At 34.9% G+C, this 15,675-nt stretch overlaps 2 protein-coding genes across 2 annotated transcripts in view; one reads left to right on the top strand and one right to left on the bottom strand.

The window, feature by feature from the left end:
- Positions 1-1,228: 1,228 nt before the first annotated feature.
- Positions 1,229-10,919, bottom strand: LOC107599859 (uncharacterized). The gene is made up of 12 exons (XM_016291565.1): positions 10,868-10,919; positions 9,277-9,450; positions 9,098-9,160; positions 7,660-7,779; positions 7,500-7,578; positions 6,330-6,628; positions 5,986-6,059; positions 4,303-4,516; positions 3,261-3,383; positions 2,982-3,112; positions 2,020-2,128; positions 1,229-1,271 (listed from the first exon to the last, which is right to left on the bottom strand). Exons 1-11 carry the CDS (start codon positions 10,917-10,919, stop codon positions 2,048-2,050), a joined length of 1,410 nt encoding a protein of 469 aa, XP_016147051.1. The 3' UTR covers positions 1,229-1,271; positions 2,020-2,047.
- Positions 10,920-13,703: 2,784 nt separating this feature from the next.
- Positions 13,704-15,675, top strand: part of kcnmb3 (potassium calcium-activated channel subfamily M regulatory beta subunit 3) — a 10,129-nt gene continuing 8,157 nt past the window's right edge. Inside the window, exon 1 of the mRNA XM_016291564.1 lies at positions 13,704-13,786. Within this exon, the coding sequence (XP_016147050.1) occupies positions 13,704-13,786 (83 nt within the window). The remainder of the gene's footprint in view (positions 13,787-15,675) is intronic.

The raw sequence follows: 15,675 nt of genomic DNA, 5'->3' as shown, positions 1-15,675 counted from the left end.
GATTCGGTTCCCATGTACTTCTATGGACACAATGGAAGTCAGCATTTTTCAAAATATCTTTCTTATGTTCTGCAAAAGACAGAAATGCATGCAGGTTTGGAACGACATGAGGGTGAATTAATGCACATTCACCCTTACAATTGAAGAGATATCAGTCAAAAAAAATAAGTTAGTAGCCTTCCAATAATCCTGGATTACTGTAACCATTTTCCATAAACTCTATGGCAGCAGTGTTAACTTGTTTACTAGATTAATGCCAGTGTAATATGACACAAAGTAGTGATAGCTATACATTAAATAATAATAAAAAAAAAAATTGCTAGATTTACCCAGCTAAATTAAAGATGAACTACATTACTGAACTCTGTGAAATAGTCCACAATCCAAAATGGTAGTGAAATATTTACAACACATGAATAAAATATCAGTGATAATGTATATTTATAACATTTACGTATAGGAAGAAAACAGGAGATAGGCCTATAAGGGCGCCTCAGCAAAAGGAGAACTATTCAAAGACAGGATGAGACAATAATGTTCGTGTTGATTCATTCGTTTAAAGCTTCTGTATTTGGTGAACACAGATTTTAATGAGTTTACAGTAATATTTAAAAAAAAATCTACAAACGGCAGATCGAATCGTTCCAGAGGACACATAAATATTCAATTTCCCTCTTAAGTTGAGTAAATATCCAAGGAAATGACCAATGATCTGTGCAGAATAATTGCATGAAACATTTGTTTTTGAGAAACTCAGTTTCTTTCCCTTTGTCATTCCTCTCTCTCTCTCTCTCTCTCTCACACACACACACACACACACACACACACATGGAGTCCTGCAATTCTGTTCAATGTCAATCTCTTTAAGGGACAATAGCACCATCATGTGTTCATTCAATACAAATATCCACACTCCATCATATCACCATATCAGGAGATCCTCAAACCATACAAGACATTTACATTAAAAGAGTCACTCAATAAATACACTATACAAAATGAAATCAGAAATTATAAGGAGTAAATGATAAATCAGTGTATAATAACTGCAGCATTAAACTAAAATATGTCAGAATTAGGATATGTAATATTTGTGTGTGTGTGTGTGTGTGTGTGTGTGTGTGTGCGTGCGCGCCCTTCTAGCTGTTTGCGGTCTGCTAGCCCTGGCAGGGCCTCTTATCTCCCACTGTCTCAGCATCTGCTCTGTACAGCCCCACACGAGAGCTAAACTTTGGCAGACAGACCGCAGAGAGAGGGGCTCTTGCTCTGTGCTGAAATATGAAAATCACACAGATAGATTCATTTACCAATGACAGCTTTTGTCATACTCCAGAGAGTGTACTTTTGTGTTATAATGTTGACTGTCATTATTCAGTGGCCCACTTCTTTGCTTTTAGCACCATATTTTGTCCTGTTTTCCATTCTGAGCTGTTTCTGCATTGTGGTTTAAAGCTGCATGGATGGAGTCTGTGTCAGTTTAACTCAGTTAGTGCAGACAAAATAAAAGTTATGAGTGGAATTTCCGTCTGTGTTCAAACGACAATATGTCACCCTAATACAGATCGTACACAGTGAAACTTCAGATATATATTTTAAAGATGAAATGTGTATTGTTTTGAAATGTGAATGCCATTTTTTCTCATATCAAAATAATTTCCCATGTGAAAAAGAAGTACACTTATGCACACAAAAAAATTATGGAAATAATAATAATTTTAAAACCATATTCTTCAGTGTGACCTGAGACTGGAGACTTATTTGCATGTCATTTACAATTAAATTAAAATGAATTATAGTTTAAATTTATAATAAATGCGATATTGATTTCTTACATGTCATTTCATAATTACTTCTACTGTCTTTGAAAAATTGTTCAAATGTAACCTACTGTCGAATGTACTGATGTACCTGATGGCATCACAAACTATCCTAAACTATGTAAAAGGCAGGTGAAAGTTAAAAATATAAATCCATTTCATGCTTTTAAGAGCCATCCAAAAACATTGAGAACTGTCTCACCTGTATCCTTTGTAGTGAAGGATGGCATCTATGCTCCGTTCTCTGAGTCCTGTGCGTGCTCCACCCTGGGCGGCTCCACCAGCTTCTCATAGGACAACACCATCATGATCTGAGCAGGACAATCATCATTCGTTTCTTTGTTAAAGGGTCATTTTACAGATGACATAGACATTTTTCACATAATTAAAAATTCTGCAATATCATTTAGTTTTATACTTAATATATAAACTTAGCATATGTGGATGTAAATATTATTTTCTTTTTTTTTAGTTTACATATTATTAAAAGGATTGTTGCCATCATAACAATCTATTATTATTATTTTTTTTAAGTATATTAAAATATTATTTAAAAATCTACAAATAAACTCTGCTAAGGACGAGGTACTTTCCTTTTTTCTTATTTATTCACTTAATTTTATATTTACGTTTGTCTGAAAGGGACCATCTTAAATTGTCAAACCCTATTCCTATGATTTTTTGTACAGTACATAATTACTAATTCAATATGGACATTCATGGGAATTTCAACATTAAAATTTTATACTAAACTTCTTGAAGTGTCAGGACCTTGGGCACAAGACTAGAAATGAATCCCAACCTTGATACTGTCAGTGCTGTTACTTTTTTTAACAACATATGTTATTATTATATTGTAGCTTGAGATAGCACTATACAATTTCTTAACACTTACAAATATTCACTGTCTGATAAAGTGTTTAAAACCTTGCATTTATACTTATTTCCAAATCACCTTTTTGAAAGAAACAGTCCACAAATTCTAATGACCCTGCAATCTCTTTTAATAGAGATTTTTTCAGTTGACTGGATCTATAATAGTCACTGTTTGCACAAAGCAATAAATGTAACTATAATTGAGCTGGTAAATGTGGTTATGATGACATACTAAGGGAAATCTCTGATAATGTTACAGAATCAGTTATAAAGAGTCTGTTCACGCACCATGATGAGGGTCAGTAGGAGCATCATCATACCCAGCATCACATATAGATTTCCTATTAGACCCCCGGCCCACAGGGGGCCGAGAATGGTGGCAAGACCCCCGACTGAACGCCACACGCCCTTACTAAAACCTGCACACACACACACACAGTCATTAGATTCAGCACGTAGTTTTGAATATTTAAACAGTGACAATATGTGACATCTACACAAACATGAGTGTTACATGTGTTCTCAAGATCTCATCTATCTTTTTGTATTATCCTCTTTGTTTCTCACATTGTGTTTTCTCAGCTGTAACCTTAGAAAAGAGGGACACCTGAGACACAGCAGCTAAAGGAAGTCCCAGTAACTGCAGGAACACTCCGATGATGAACTCAATCAACTCCAATGCAAAACCACCTGATCAAAACACATGTCCAAGCAAGAATGAAAGTGAGAATATCATTCCAGACCGACATACATTCTAGATAGACAGACAGACAAATAAATTTACGGACTGATGGATAGATAAATAGGCAGACAGACAGACGGACAGAGGGACGGACGGACAGATGGACAGATGGATGGATGGATAATTATATTGAGACATGTATAGACATATGGACAGATGGACACATATATAGATAGATGGATTGATGGAGAGATAATTATATAGATGGATGGATGGATGGATGGATGGAAAAAAAGTATTAAGGGATAGATAGATAGATAGATAGATAGATAGATAGATAGATAGATAGATAGATAGATAGATAGATAGATAGATAGATAGATAGATAGATAGATAGATAGATAGATAGATAGATAGGTGAGTGATGAATGGATAAATATACAGTATAGAGGCATGGATAGACGGATAGACAGATGGACACATCTATAGATGGATGGATGGAAAAATGTTGAGGAGTGGATAGACGGATGAATGGATGAAATGGATGGATGGATGATGGATGATGGACAATTATATAGAGGCGTGGATAGACGGATGGACAGATGGATGCGTATATACATGGATGGATGGATGGAGAGATACTTTTATAGAGTGTGGATAAACGAATAGATAGATAGATAGATAGATAGATAGATAGATAGATAGATAGATAGATAGATAGATAGATAGATAGATAGATAGAGACATAGATAGAGACATAGATAGAGACATAGATAGAGACATAGATAGATAGAGATTTAAAGCAGTTCCAAACTAATAATGCATATCATTGAGTTGGCACCAAACTGAGCAGGCATATTGTGTCTGTCCATGCCCAGGTGTATGCCAGTTTCTCTGGACGTCTGCCACACACACACATACACACACCCTGTGGATTGGCCAGAAAGATGAGGCACCAGACACAAGCCCCGCTGCAGATGAGCAGCCCCACCGCCAGCACCACCCGGTCCTCCAGCACACAGCTCAGCCAGCGCACCAGGAAGAAACCTGCAATTACCTCCACCCCACACAGGCTGTACATCACACTGTTCCCCAGCTCACCGAAGCCAAAGTACTTCTGCGTCAGAGGGGTCACCATGGTCTGGAGATGAGAGAACACAGACATCAACCATTCAGAACACCCTAGCAACCACATAGCGACAAGCTTAAAACAACTCAAAACAACTAATAGCAAATCTTACATGAGTAAGAATCACTCACATTCTTCTGGCAGTGTAAAGTAAATGCAAATTTATAATATAGAATGTGATTTTTCATATAGAAATTTGATTTAGTTTGAAAGAATAAAAGATAATGAAAAAGAACATTATGAACTCTATAACCAGTTTGTCATGTATCTAGGTCAGGCAGCCGGGAAGGTAAATGTGTGTCAATTTCAAATACCTGATTATATTAAATCAAAGCTTAGATTAGATTACATTAAATTAAATTTATGTTCCCACTACTGTGAGCCTTAATCAATCATAATTGGACAGACACTATTTAGTAGCTCTTGAATGAATTTAGGACAGTGTTGGGGCTCTGGAGACTGGCTTTCAGAAGCATTGTACTATTTTTTATTATTATATACTGTGTACTTATTTAAACTGCTTTATATTACAAGTAATACACATGTTTATTGATTGATTGATTTTTATTTTTTACAGTTATAAGCTTCAGACTCCTGCTTGAAATACTCCAAATATTGGCCCCACTTACTTCCATAGTAAGTGCTTCAGTGTAACCTTGATTTTTTATTTTTTTTATTTGATTTATTATTATTATTATTATTAAATGAAGTACAAGTCAAAATAGTTGCATGTTGCATCATGTTAACAGCATGTTTTAACATGTTGCTAGGCTAGCACATTTTGATGTTAACATTTTAGCATGTTGCTTGCATTCTTTTAGTGTGTTAAACATGTTAATATGCTGCTGTTATATTTAAACATGTTGCTAGTAGATTTTAGCAATTTGTTGCTGACATATTTCTAACACATTTAAGCACATTGCTACCATGTTTTTACATGCTAACACATTTCTAGCATATCTTAGCATGTTTTAACCTGTTGCCACTATGTTGCTATAGTAGCCTACATTTATATTTTAATGTTACTTCCATGGTGTTTTACATGTATATATTACATGTTAGTGTGTTATACGCATGTCTATCTTCGAATATTCATTGCTTATTATGGTGAATGACGTCAAGTTAACCGTTCCAAAATGGCAAATGCGTCAACGTATCTGGAGCGGTCAAATAGGGCATCTACTGTATACATATCTATGGTTTTAACACCTTGCAAGCATATTAACACACTTTTAACACGTTGCTAGCACATTTCTAACATATTTTAGAACACTGCTATGTTTTAAAACATTATAATATGTTTTAGCATGATTCAGCACATTGCTAGCATGTCCTATTTGCTAATGGTTCCATAATGTTTCAGCATTTTTTAGCATAAGTTGCTAGTAAGTGTGTATCTCCTATTATCATCTGACAACAAGGCACTGCCACTGGTGCCACCTTGAAAAAAGTAGATGCATGACGCTCCTGATGAATTTGACCTCAAGTGCTGTCTGATTGAAGAGAGTGATGAACTGAGCAGTGAGAAGAACCACCACCTCCTCCCTCAGAAACTCTACAGAGAGAGAACGCTACAGATCTCAGGCATTTCAAAGCTGCCAAGACAGGATTGAATATAATGGAGATATCTACCATGCACACACACACTGCAATCGTAGAGCAAAGACAGAATGAGCTGATCGATAAAGCTTTTTCAGGCCACTACTCTCTCAGATTAGCACCTCAGATACAACAAAGAATCAATCAATGCCACACCAACTCAAAATTCTGTGCCAACAAAAAAAGACAGCACTTTTGTCATTTGACAATAAACACTGGGCTTCACCTTGACTGGCACTGAAGTTTTCAAAGGGGTCAGAGGTGTCTAGAGAGGGGGAATCCGGAGGAGAAGGTGGGAGTTCAGATGAGCACTGGGTCTCGGTTTGTTCTGGATTGGCCGAGCCATACGCATCCTCTGCTGCAGCCCTGTTTTCATCATCCAGACTCATGAGGGGCTCATCTTCTTTACCTCTGACCTCTCTGAGGGGCATGTGCTGCTCAGGGAAGGAGTCCAGTGGTGGGATGTCCCAGTATAGGACCATTATTGCAAACTGCATCAGCACCCACATCCCGCACATGAAGAGTTGGGTCAAAAAAGCCAGCAAGATTGAAATAAACAGGAAAACTTACATAAACGGGCTTAAAAATTACAAACAAATAAATAAATAACTGGTTAATCTAAGAACATGTCATATTTTAGATTTGTCAAATTCTTGTTAGATTCCAGTGTTTTTGATATATTTATTTACTATAATTTAATTTAATTAAGATTAGTAAAGTCTCATTAGTTAACGCATTAACTCACAATAACTGAGTAATATATTGTTATTCATCTTTGTTATCATTCTTAGCTAATAAAATACAACTTTTCATTGTTAGCTCATCTTTGCCAATGTCCATGTTTTAATAAATGTTTTAATAAATGTTGAATTTAACATTATAACTAAGATTACTAAATGCTTTAGGAGTATTTTTATAGAATTTCCATTTTAAATTGAACCTTATTGTAATGTTACCATTTTATTATATTTCAATATTAATTTTCATTATTATTATTATTATTAATTTTGTTTTTGCAATCAGCAAAGTAATCGGCTTAAATTATATATTAGTATTTCTTGTGCATTGCACAAATGAGAATTATATATTTTTTTAGTATCACAGTAATAAGAATGTAGGAATGAAAATTAAAAAATAAAAAGGCACAAAGAAAAAAAAAGCTTAATTTTTGTATGCCAACATTTTCCCCCCTTTACTTTTTGGAGTGAAATATGTTTATATTTTGATATAATAATACTAACTCTACTTATGATCTGAATCACGTCTGTTATATTTGGAGACATCCAAAATGTGCAGTGTTACCACATTCACATTTCAAGCTGTGTTAATCATGTGCAACATTATGTGTTTGAGAATTCAAGTTAATTAATAAGAAATGAGCCAAAACAGACTTACCCCAGGTGAGGTGTACTTATTTACTACAAATGGGCCCAGTTTGAAATCACACAACCTTAGAAAGATATTGAAAGCAGGACCTGAAAGTAAAAATGCACATTGTCTAAATATTAAATGGAAGAAAGTACTTTTGCCACTTATTATGTAGAGCACTAACTCACTGATCAGAAGTCCAGCCTGACGGCATGCCATGACAGCTGCAAAGACCCTTGCTCGCTCATCAGGGAGAGTAGTAAGTGTGAGGAACCCAAAAATTGAGGAACCAGCTCCTGCTCCAATACCTGATGGAAGAATTAAGTAGTTTATATGTGGTGTACTCTGCATTCATGGAAATATACATAGTTTCCATTTTTTAAACTACATAAAACAAAATAGAAATTATAAGTTGCGTACAAAAAATGAGTACAGATTTATTAGGAAGTACAGGTGCATCTTAAATAAATTAGAATGTCGTGGAATTCAACTCAAATTGTGAAACTCGTGTATTAAATAAATTCAGTGCACACAGACTGAAGTAGTTTAAGTCTTTGGTTCTTTTAATTGTGATGATTTTGGCTCACATTAATTATGCATAACTATTCATGCAGTATCTGCATATCTTAAACACACACATGGACAAAAGTATTGAGACACACCTCTTAATCACTGAATTCAGGTGTTTCAATCTAACCCATTGCCACTGGTATATAAAATCAAGCACCTAGTCATGTAGTTTGCTGTGAAATTTAGTATTGATACTGTGGAAGGATGCCATCTTTGCAATAAGTCAGTTCATGAAACTTATCCCTGCTACAATATCTTCTCTATAGCTTTTTTGAGAGTTCTTTTGACTTGGCCTATGTGCTACTCAACTTCAGCACATACATGGGCTACATGTATGTATGTGCAACCAATCAAGCTAATTAAGTTTTGTTTTAGAGTTTCTAAAGTCTGTCTTCTAAAGATTTACTAAAGATTTACAAAAAAAATACTAAAGATTTGTCTTCATATGTTTTAACACAATTTTGTTCCATACCATACAAATAAGTGACTTTAAGCAATGATGTTCAAAAGGGTTTGAATATTACAAAAAATAATAATAACCTTATAACTCAAAAATATTACATTATTTATTGACATTACCACTTTTAATAAGATACCAAACTGTTATTGATGTAATTTTTGAAAAACATTTTTTTTTTTGTAAATTAATACAGTCTCTTGGGGGTTGAATACTTTTGATCGCAATTGTATGCATACATATATATATATATATATATATATATGTGTGTGTGTATATATATATATATATATATATATATATATGTGTGTGTGTATATATATATATAATAGTTGTATATATTCTATATACTTTATTATACATAATAGATTCATACATCTTTAGATTCAAGTTCTTGTGTCTGGTCAGGATGATTCAACACTGCAGTAATTACAATCTAATGAGAATCATCAATCAAACAACAGATCTCTCTGTTAGTAACTGTTTGATGTCTCAAATTACATTAATGTTGATGGTTTGCACCACAGGAGCAGAGAAGTTCACAAACAAACAAAACTTATTGAGACTAATAGAACAGTGCAACTTCAAAATATCCTCACCTGCAATAAGACGGCTGGACAGAAGAAGCCATTTAGAATATCCCATGAAATACATGACGTTTCCTCTTAGACAAGTGTGTCGCAATGAGCAAACAGATCACAGCTGCACAAGAACAAGGGATATCTGATCTATTTCAAAACCCACATCACATTACACATCTCCATTCTACAGCACTGACCCACAATTTCAAACACATTGGAGAAGAGGATGATGTTCTTTGTAGTTCTGGTATTGTCTGACCAGTGACCAAACACTGGACCAAACAGCAGCCAACTGAAGTTGAACGCAGACATACCCAAGCCAAGAAAATAAGGTGGCGCCTCAAATATCTGCAGATATCTCCATATACACTCTTAAAAATAAAGGTGCTTCACGATGCCATAGAAGAACATTTTTGTCTAAATGGTTCCATAAAGAACCTTTAACATCTGAAGAACCTTTCTGTTTCACAAAAGGTTCTTTGGGGCGAAAAAAGGTTCTTCAGATTATAAAAAGGTAAGAAAGAGATGGTTCTTTAAAGAACCTTTGACTGAATGGTTCTTTGTGGAACCAAAAATGGTTCTTTCTTTATAAGGCACATTAGAAATGTAATAATAGTTTGATTAATATATTTAATTCATATATTTGCATTTGAATATACCTTCCCTTGTGAAAAAGGAGTGTGTTCTTGTATTAAATGTGCACGTATATTGTACTTCAATTCTTACAAGTTTATTGTTAAAAAAAACTGTACTTACAGTACAGATTATAATATTTATGAAATAAAAGGCTACTTGAAGAGAATATGCGTTCATGACTGTTTCTTGCTTTAGCGAAGTACACTTTTTTTATGTGTTGACTAATATATGAAAGCACATGTAAAGTACTTGATTATAAAATAAATTTGAGTGTGTTATTCTATATTAAATGTGAAGTTTAAACTTATATTTTATTACTATTTTATTATTACATGTATTTGCTCATTTATTTATTTAAATGTACTAAATCTTTCTGAAATGTTTAGCTACAAATTTATTTAAATACATGACATACTGTACAAGATTTAACAGAAATTAAAGCATAAGCATATTTTAGTTTGCCATAAATTCTTGTCAGTACATCTGACAGTAAACGTAATTAGCATTAAATACAAAGATATACTTAAGTTTGAAAAAGCACTCTAAATTCCAGCTGATTGCATTTAATACATGCTATAATACGTTTAATAATACATTTTAATGAAGTTGCAAATTAACATGCAATTAAATGTTCGAAACCCTTACATTCAGTTTGCACTCAAGTATATTCTTTTAAAGTATATTATTAAAGTGTTAAGTATTTTATTTTCATAATAAGCATCCTAAAAGTGTATTTGTTAATGACTTCTTAGAACATTTGCTATAAAATTTTACCCTTCCATGTTTTGCATTTAAAATTCAATAAAAAATTTGGTAACACTTTATTTTAAGATGTCCTTGTTACACATGTTACATGTACTTATTTTTATAATAACAATAAATTATGCATAATTACATGCAAGTAACCCTAAGACAAACCCTAATCCTAACCCTAACCATATAGGAAGTACATGTAGTTAATTGATATTACTCAGTACTTAAATGTATAATTACACTGTAACAATGACACCTTAAAATAGAGTGTAACCCAATATTTAAACTAATATCCTTTTTTTTTTTCCGTATGGCCCATATGTTTGTCTCTCATAGAGTTAACAGCACTGGCTTATCATCCTAATCACATATAATGTACTGTATTAGATGTGCTTTTACTGTATATGGACACCATGTTCTGTTTCACAAAGGCCTCTGAAAGTACTTTCATATATACCAGCCCAGAGGAGTTCTATAACCAACTAACAGCCAACTAATACCATATTTAATGCCTAGTAATGCCAGAACAGCTTATACTTAATATGTTTTCTTTAGACGATTTAAACTAATATCCTTTTTTTTTTTCCCGTATGGCCCATATGTTTGTCTCTCATAGAGTTAACAGCACTGGCTTATCATCCTAATCACATATAATGTACTGTATTAGATGTGCTTTTACTGTATATGGACACCATGTTCTGTTTCACAAAGGCCTCTGAAAGTACTTTCATATATACCAGCCCAGAGGAGTTCTATAACCAACTAACAGCCAACTAATACCATATTTAATGCCTAGTAATGCCAGAACAGCTTATACTTAATATGTTTTCTTTAGACGTAAGCCAAAACATTACCACAATGTAGGTCAATATAACAATATTTTGACTTTTTACAACTTAATTTCACTATAAACTAAAGCTTAACTTAGCAGAAGTTAGAATTTTCACTTGGGTTAAAACTAATAACATTTTGTTAGTCAGTGTTAAATTTAGTTGACTTACTATACATAAAGACAACTCTGAAAGACCTTAATGTTTATTGTGTTCTTTTAATTATACATCATAAAACACATCAACACTCGACTGTCAAGCGAATATAGGCCACTGTTTAAACAAAACGGATTGTTTTTATTTATTTTTTTCTATGGTGCTATTTACTTTTAGACAAACTGAACAAAATGGGTCGGAAACCATGATATTTTATTAGACCAATATAAAAATGAACTTTATAGGGGTCATATGATGTTGCTAAAAAGAACATTATGTTGTGTATTTGGTGTAATGAAATGTGTTTAATCGGTTTAAGGTTAAAAAAACACATTATTTTCCACATACTGTACATTATAGTTTCTTCTCTATGCCCCGCCTTTCTGAAACGCGTCGATTTTTACAAAGCTCATCGGTCTGAAAAGCGAGGTGTGCTCTGATTGGCCAGCTATCCAGTGCGTCCAATCTGAATTCCTGAAGTGTGTGACGGAAATGTTACGCCCCTTACCATATTGTGATGCCGTGTTTTTATACAGTCTATGGTCCCGGCGCGATGAGACAAAAACAATAAAACCCATTATAAATGAGGCATTTGTTGCATCCAGTGGGGACACAATTACTGATTATAATAACTTATACTGTCTTTTTACGCGTTGAGTTGCGTATCACGCCGCATAAACATAAAACCATGTTTGCATTTCTGATCTGAGAAACGACTAACAACAAATGCTACTCTACACTGCTCAAAACTCACGTTTGAATCATCAGTGGCAAACTCTTTAAATGTAAAAAACGTACTTACAGGCTGTCAGAAGCGCCAGACTGTCCTTGCAAAGTTGGAATTGCCAGACACCGGCATTGTAGTCTACTCTCCCGGGTTCAGGAAACAGTCCTCCGTAAAATGCGCTGCACACATCTGAATATTTGGGTTGAAGTGTTCTGGAACAGTGTTGTAAATACAACTTAACCACTGATTTCTAGTCGTGTCCTTTATTGGAAGGCCAAACAAAGTAGTTTCGCTTTCACAACGAAATACACAGCGTCTCCACGACATGGCGGCAGCGGCAACAGCGAGAATAAAAGTTACGCCTTCTTTTTTTGCGTGAACATTTGGGTGGCATATGTAAATCTTCACACACAGTGAAATAGACATGTGGGGGCATGTTTGAACAAGGCGTTTTAGGAGGGCGTGGACCAGTCTTAACTTTTATAAAGAATATCTCTTTGGGTTTGAGATTTTAGTCTTTGCAACTTTAGGGATCTTATCTATTCACGAACAGCTTGTAACACTCCAAAGAGAAAGGAAAACTTGAAATTGCATCATATGACCCCTTTAAGTAAATGAGAGTTATTTCACTTTTTTTCAGGAAGACAAATCAGAACAGCTCAATCAAACACATATTAGCACCCTGGCAGCCACCTAAATTAATCTTTGATGCCAAAAAAAATGCTTTAAGGTCATTTTATTTAAGCTGCAATACTTACAGCCTCAGCAGTTGCTGATCCAGGTGCACAATGTTGTTCCAACAAATTGTTTACCTTTTCATATACAGTAGATCATTCATTAATAATTAACATTATTTTGGATAAAAACTCATTCATTATTGATACACTGTTGTGCTCATAAAGCTAAAAGTCCTCAATTTTGTCATTCAGTGTAGTGAATCGTTTAGTCAGTCTTGTTTAATAGCTACATAAAACTATCATGCACAGAAGAACGCATGTTTTGAGGTAAGATTTGGAACTTGCATCATTTTAGAATCTGTGTTACAGGAAAGTAAAGATAATTCCATGAGTTTCTGCAGACGGGGTTGGGAGTTGGACACTTCTACACAATTTGTTGTTGTTGTTGTTTTATATGCAGTTTTTTTGTTTTGTTTTTTGGTGGTGGGGGTGGGGGGGGGTGTTCATTTACTTCATTGTTTTGTAGTTTATATGTGAAAATAGAACAAAACTGTCAGGAGTGCTTGGAGTCCCATAGGACGTAATTATAGTCTGGCTGCAGGGGTTCCTATAGAAACCCTCTGTGGCATCCCTGTTCAGGCAAAGGAAAGATATTCCGCTGATCTCATCTGGATGAGAAGAAAACAATCCCTTAAGTGCACTCTGTTGTGCACTACAGGTCTGACGGCTATGCAGCACGCTGCTTCTGTGTCTGGATGTATAGTACACTGACCTTGTCAAAGTGGGGTCGGTGTTGTGTTAATTTAGTGCTGTAACCCAGTTAAGGGTTACTTAGTAAGATAGAAATGCTACTGAATAAGTCCCCGCGGGGGTCATTCAGTGTTCCTGTTAACATCACCTTGCTGGGCGCGCGGCGACGACACACGCGGTACGTATGGAGATCACATCCACTGCCTCAGTCTTCTCTTTTATTAAAGCTACTTGTCCAGTTGTGACACTAGTATGAGATACCAATGTATTAAGCATTGAGTTATTCCAAATAGCAATAACAATAGCAGTCTGACAGTCCATTATCTATTTCTTGTCCACTACTGTTTTATATTTAACCTTATATTAACTTAAAATCATGAAGAGCTAGTTCACCCAAAAATGACATTTTCATCATTTACTCACTCTCATGTTGTTCCAACCTGTGAAAAAGAAGGGTGCTTAACTCTGTTAAGTGTGCACTTGTAGTGTACTTCAAATCTTAAAAGTGTATTTAAAAAAAAACTGTACTTACAGATAATATAATAATTAAATAAAAGGCCAAAATGTACTTTAAGAGAGCACACTTTTTTAACATGTTAAAAAAATACACTTTGTTATAATGTCAGATAGTTTTAAATCATTATTTTTTAAATAAACTTTTGGCATGCTTGAAGTACACTTATTTTAATGTGTTAACTTAAATACTAAAGCATATGCAAAGTACTGTACTTGATTATCATTTTAACTGTAGTGTGTTGTTATTTGATGTTACATTAAAAGTGTATAGTTTAAACGTAATAAATATACTAAATTGATATATTTAAATACATGATATACACGTTTCAATAGAAATGACATTAAAGTCAGCATGACATTTCAATTGCATTTAATATATATTTTAAATGTATATTTTCATTCAATTGTAAATAACATCAGAATCAGAATCAGAATCAGAAGAGCTTTATTACCAAGTATGTTTACACACACAAGGAATTTGACTTGACGACAGGAGCTTCCAGTGTAGAAGAAAGTACAAACATAGTGCAGACATACATGATAGTGTAGACATACATAGGAATAACACAGTAGGGATGTAATATAAAACTAATATAATTTTTAAAAAAAATAATTTGAATAATGTACTATATACAGAAATAGAAGTATAGGAAAAAATGTAATTGTTTAGATAAATGTACAGATATGTTTATTAGTGTGCAGATAGATATGTTATTTACAAAGTGTGCAGTTTAATATAAATATACTATGTTAGTTGTATAATTTTGAAAGCTTAATTGTTTAGACTGAGTATAGCCTGTGGGAAAAAACTGTTCTTGTGCCTTGCTGTTCTGGTGGTCAGTGCTCTGTAGCACCGACCAGAAGGCAACAGTTCGAAGAGAGAGTGGGCTGGGTGTGAGGGGTCCAAGGTGATTTTTTTAGCCCTTTTCCTCACTCTGGAGATGTAAAGATCTTGGAGGCTGGGCAGAGGGGCACCAATAATCCTCTCAGCAGTCCTGACTGTCCGTTGTAGTCTCTTGATGTCTGATTTGGTAGCTGAACCAAACCAGACAGTTATGGATGAACACAGGACAGACTCAATGATAGCAGAGTAGAACTGTTTAAGCAGCTCCTGTGGCAGGTTGAATTTCCTCAGCTGGCGAAGGAAGTACAACCTCTGCTGGGCCTTTTTTGCAATGGAGTCTATGTGAGTGTCCCACTTCAGGTCCTGAGAGATTGTGGTGCCCAGGAACCTGAATGACTCCACTGCAGCCACAGTGCTGTCCATGATGGTGAGTGGGGGGAGTGCAGGGGGTTTTCTCCTGAAGTCCACAATCATCTCCACAGTTTTGAGCGTGTTAAGCTCCAGGTTGTTAAGACTGCACCAGACAGCCAGCTCTTTAACCTCCTGTCTGTAAGCAGACTCGTCTCCATCCTTGATGAGGCCGATGACTGTAGTGTCGTCTGCGAACTTCAGGAGCTTGACAGAGGGGTCTTTAGAGGTGCAGTCATTCGTGTAGAGAGAGAAGAGCAGTGGGGAGAGAACACACCCCTGGGGGGCGCCAGTGCTGA

Source organism: Sinocyclocheilus grahami, unplaced genomic scaffold, assembly GCF_001515645.1.
Source record: "Sinocyclocheilus grahami isolate Dianchi unplaced genomic scaffold, SAMN03320097.WGS_v1.1 scaffold273.1, whole genome shotgun sequence".
In the NCBI taxonomy this organism is placed as follows: domain Eukaryota; kingdom Metazoa; phylum Chordata; class Actinopteri; order Cypriniformes; family Cyprinidae; genus Sinocyclocheilus; species Sinocyclocheilus grahami.
This window is presented reverse-complemented; position numbering and strand designations above follow the sequence as displayed.

What these genes read in the sequence shown, in the direction of transcription:
- LOC107599859 (XM_016291565.1), bottom strand. Translation starts at nt 10,919, where the DNA reads ATGAAAGTACTTTCAGAGGCCTTTGTGAAACAGAACATGGTGTCCATA. An exon ending in CAATGTGTTTGAAATTGTGG is followed by an intron (nt 9,161 to 9,276) that starts GTCAGTGCTGTA and finishes CTTGTCTAAGAG; the next exon opens with GAAACGTCATGTATTTCATG. An exon ending in GTCCAGCCGTCTTATTGCAG is followed by an intron (nt 7,780 to 9,097) that starts GTGAGGATATTT and finishes TTCTTCCATCAG; the next exon opens with GTATTGGAGCAGGAGCTGGT.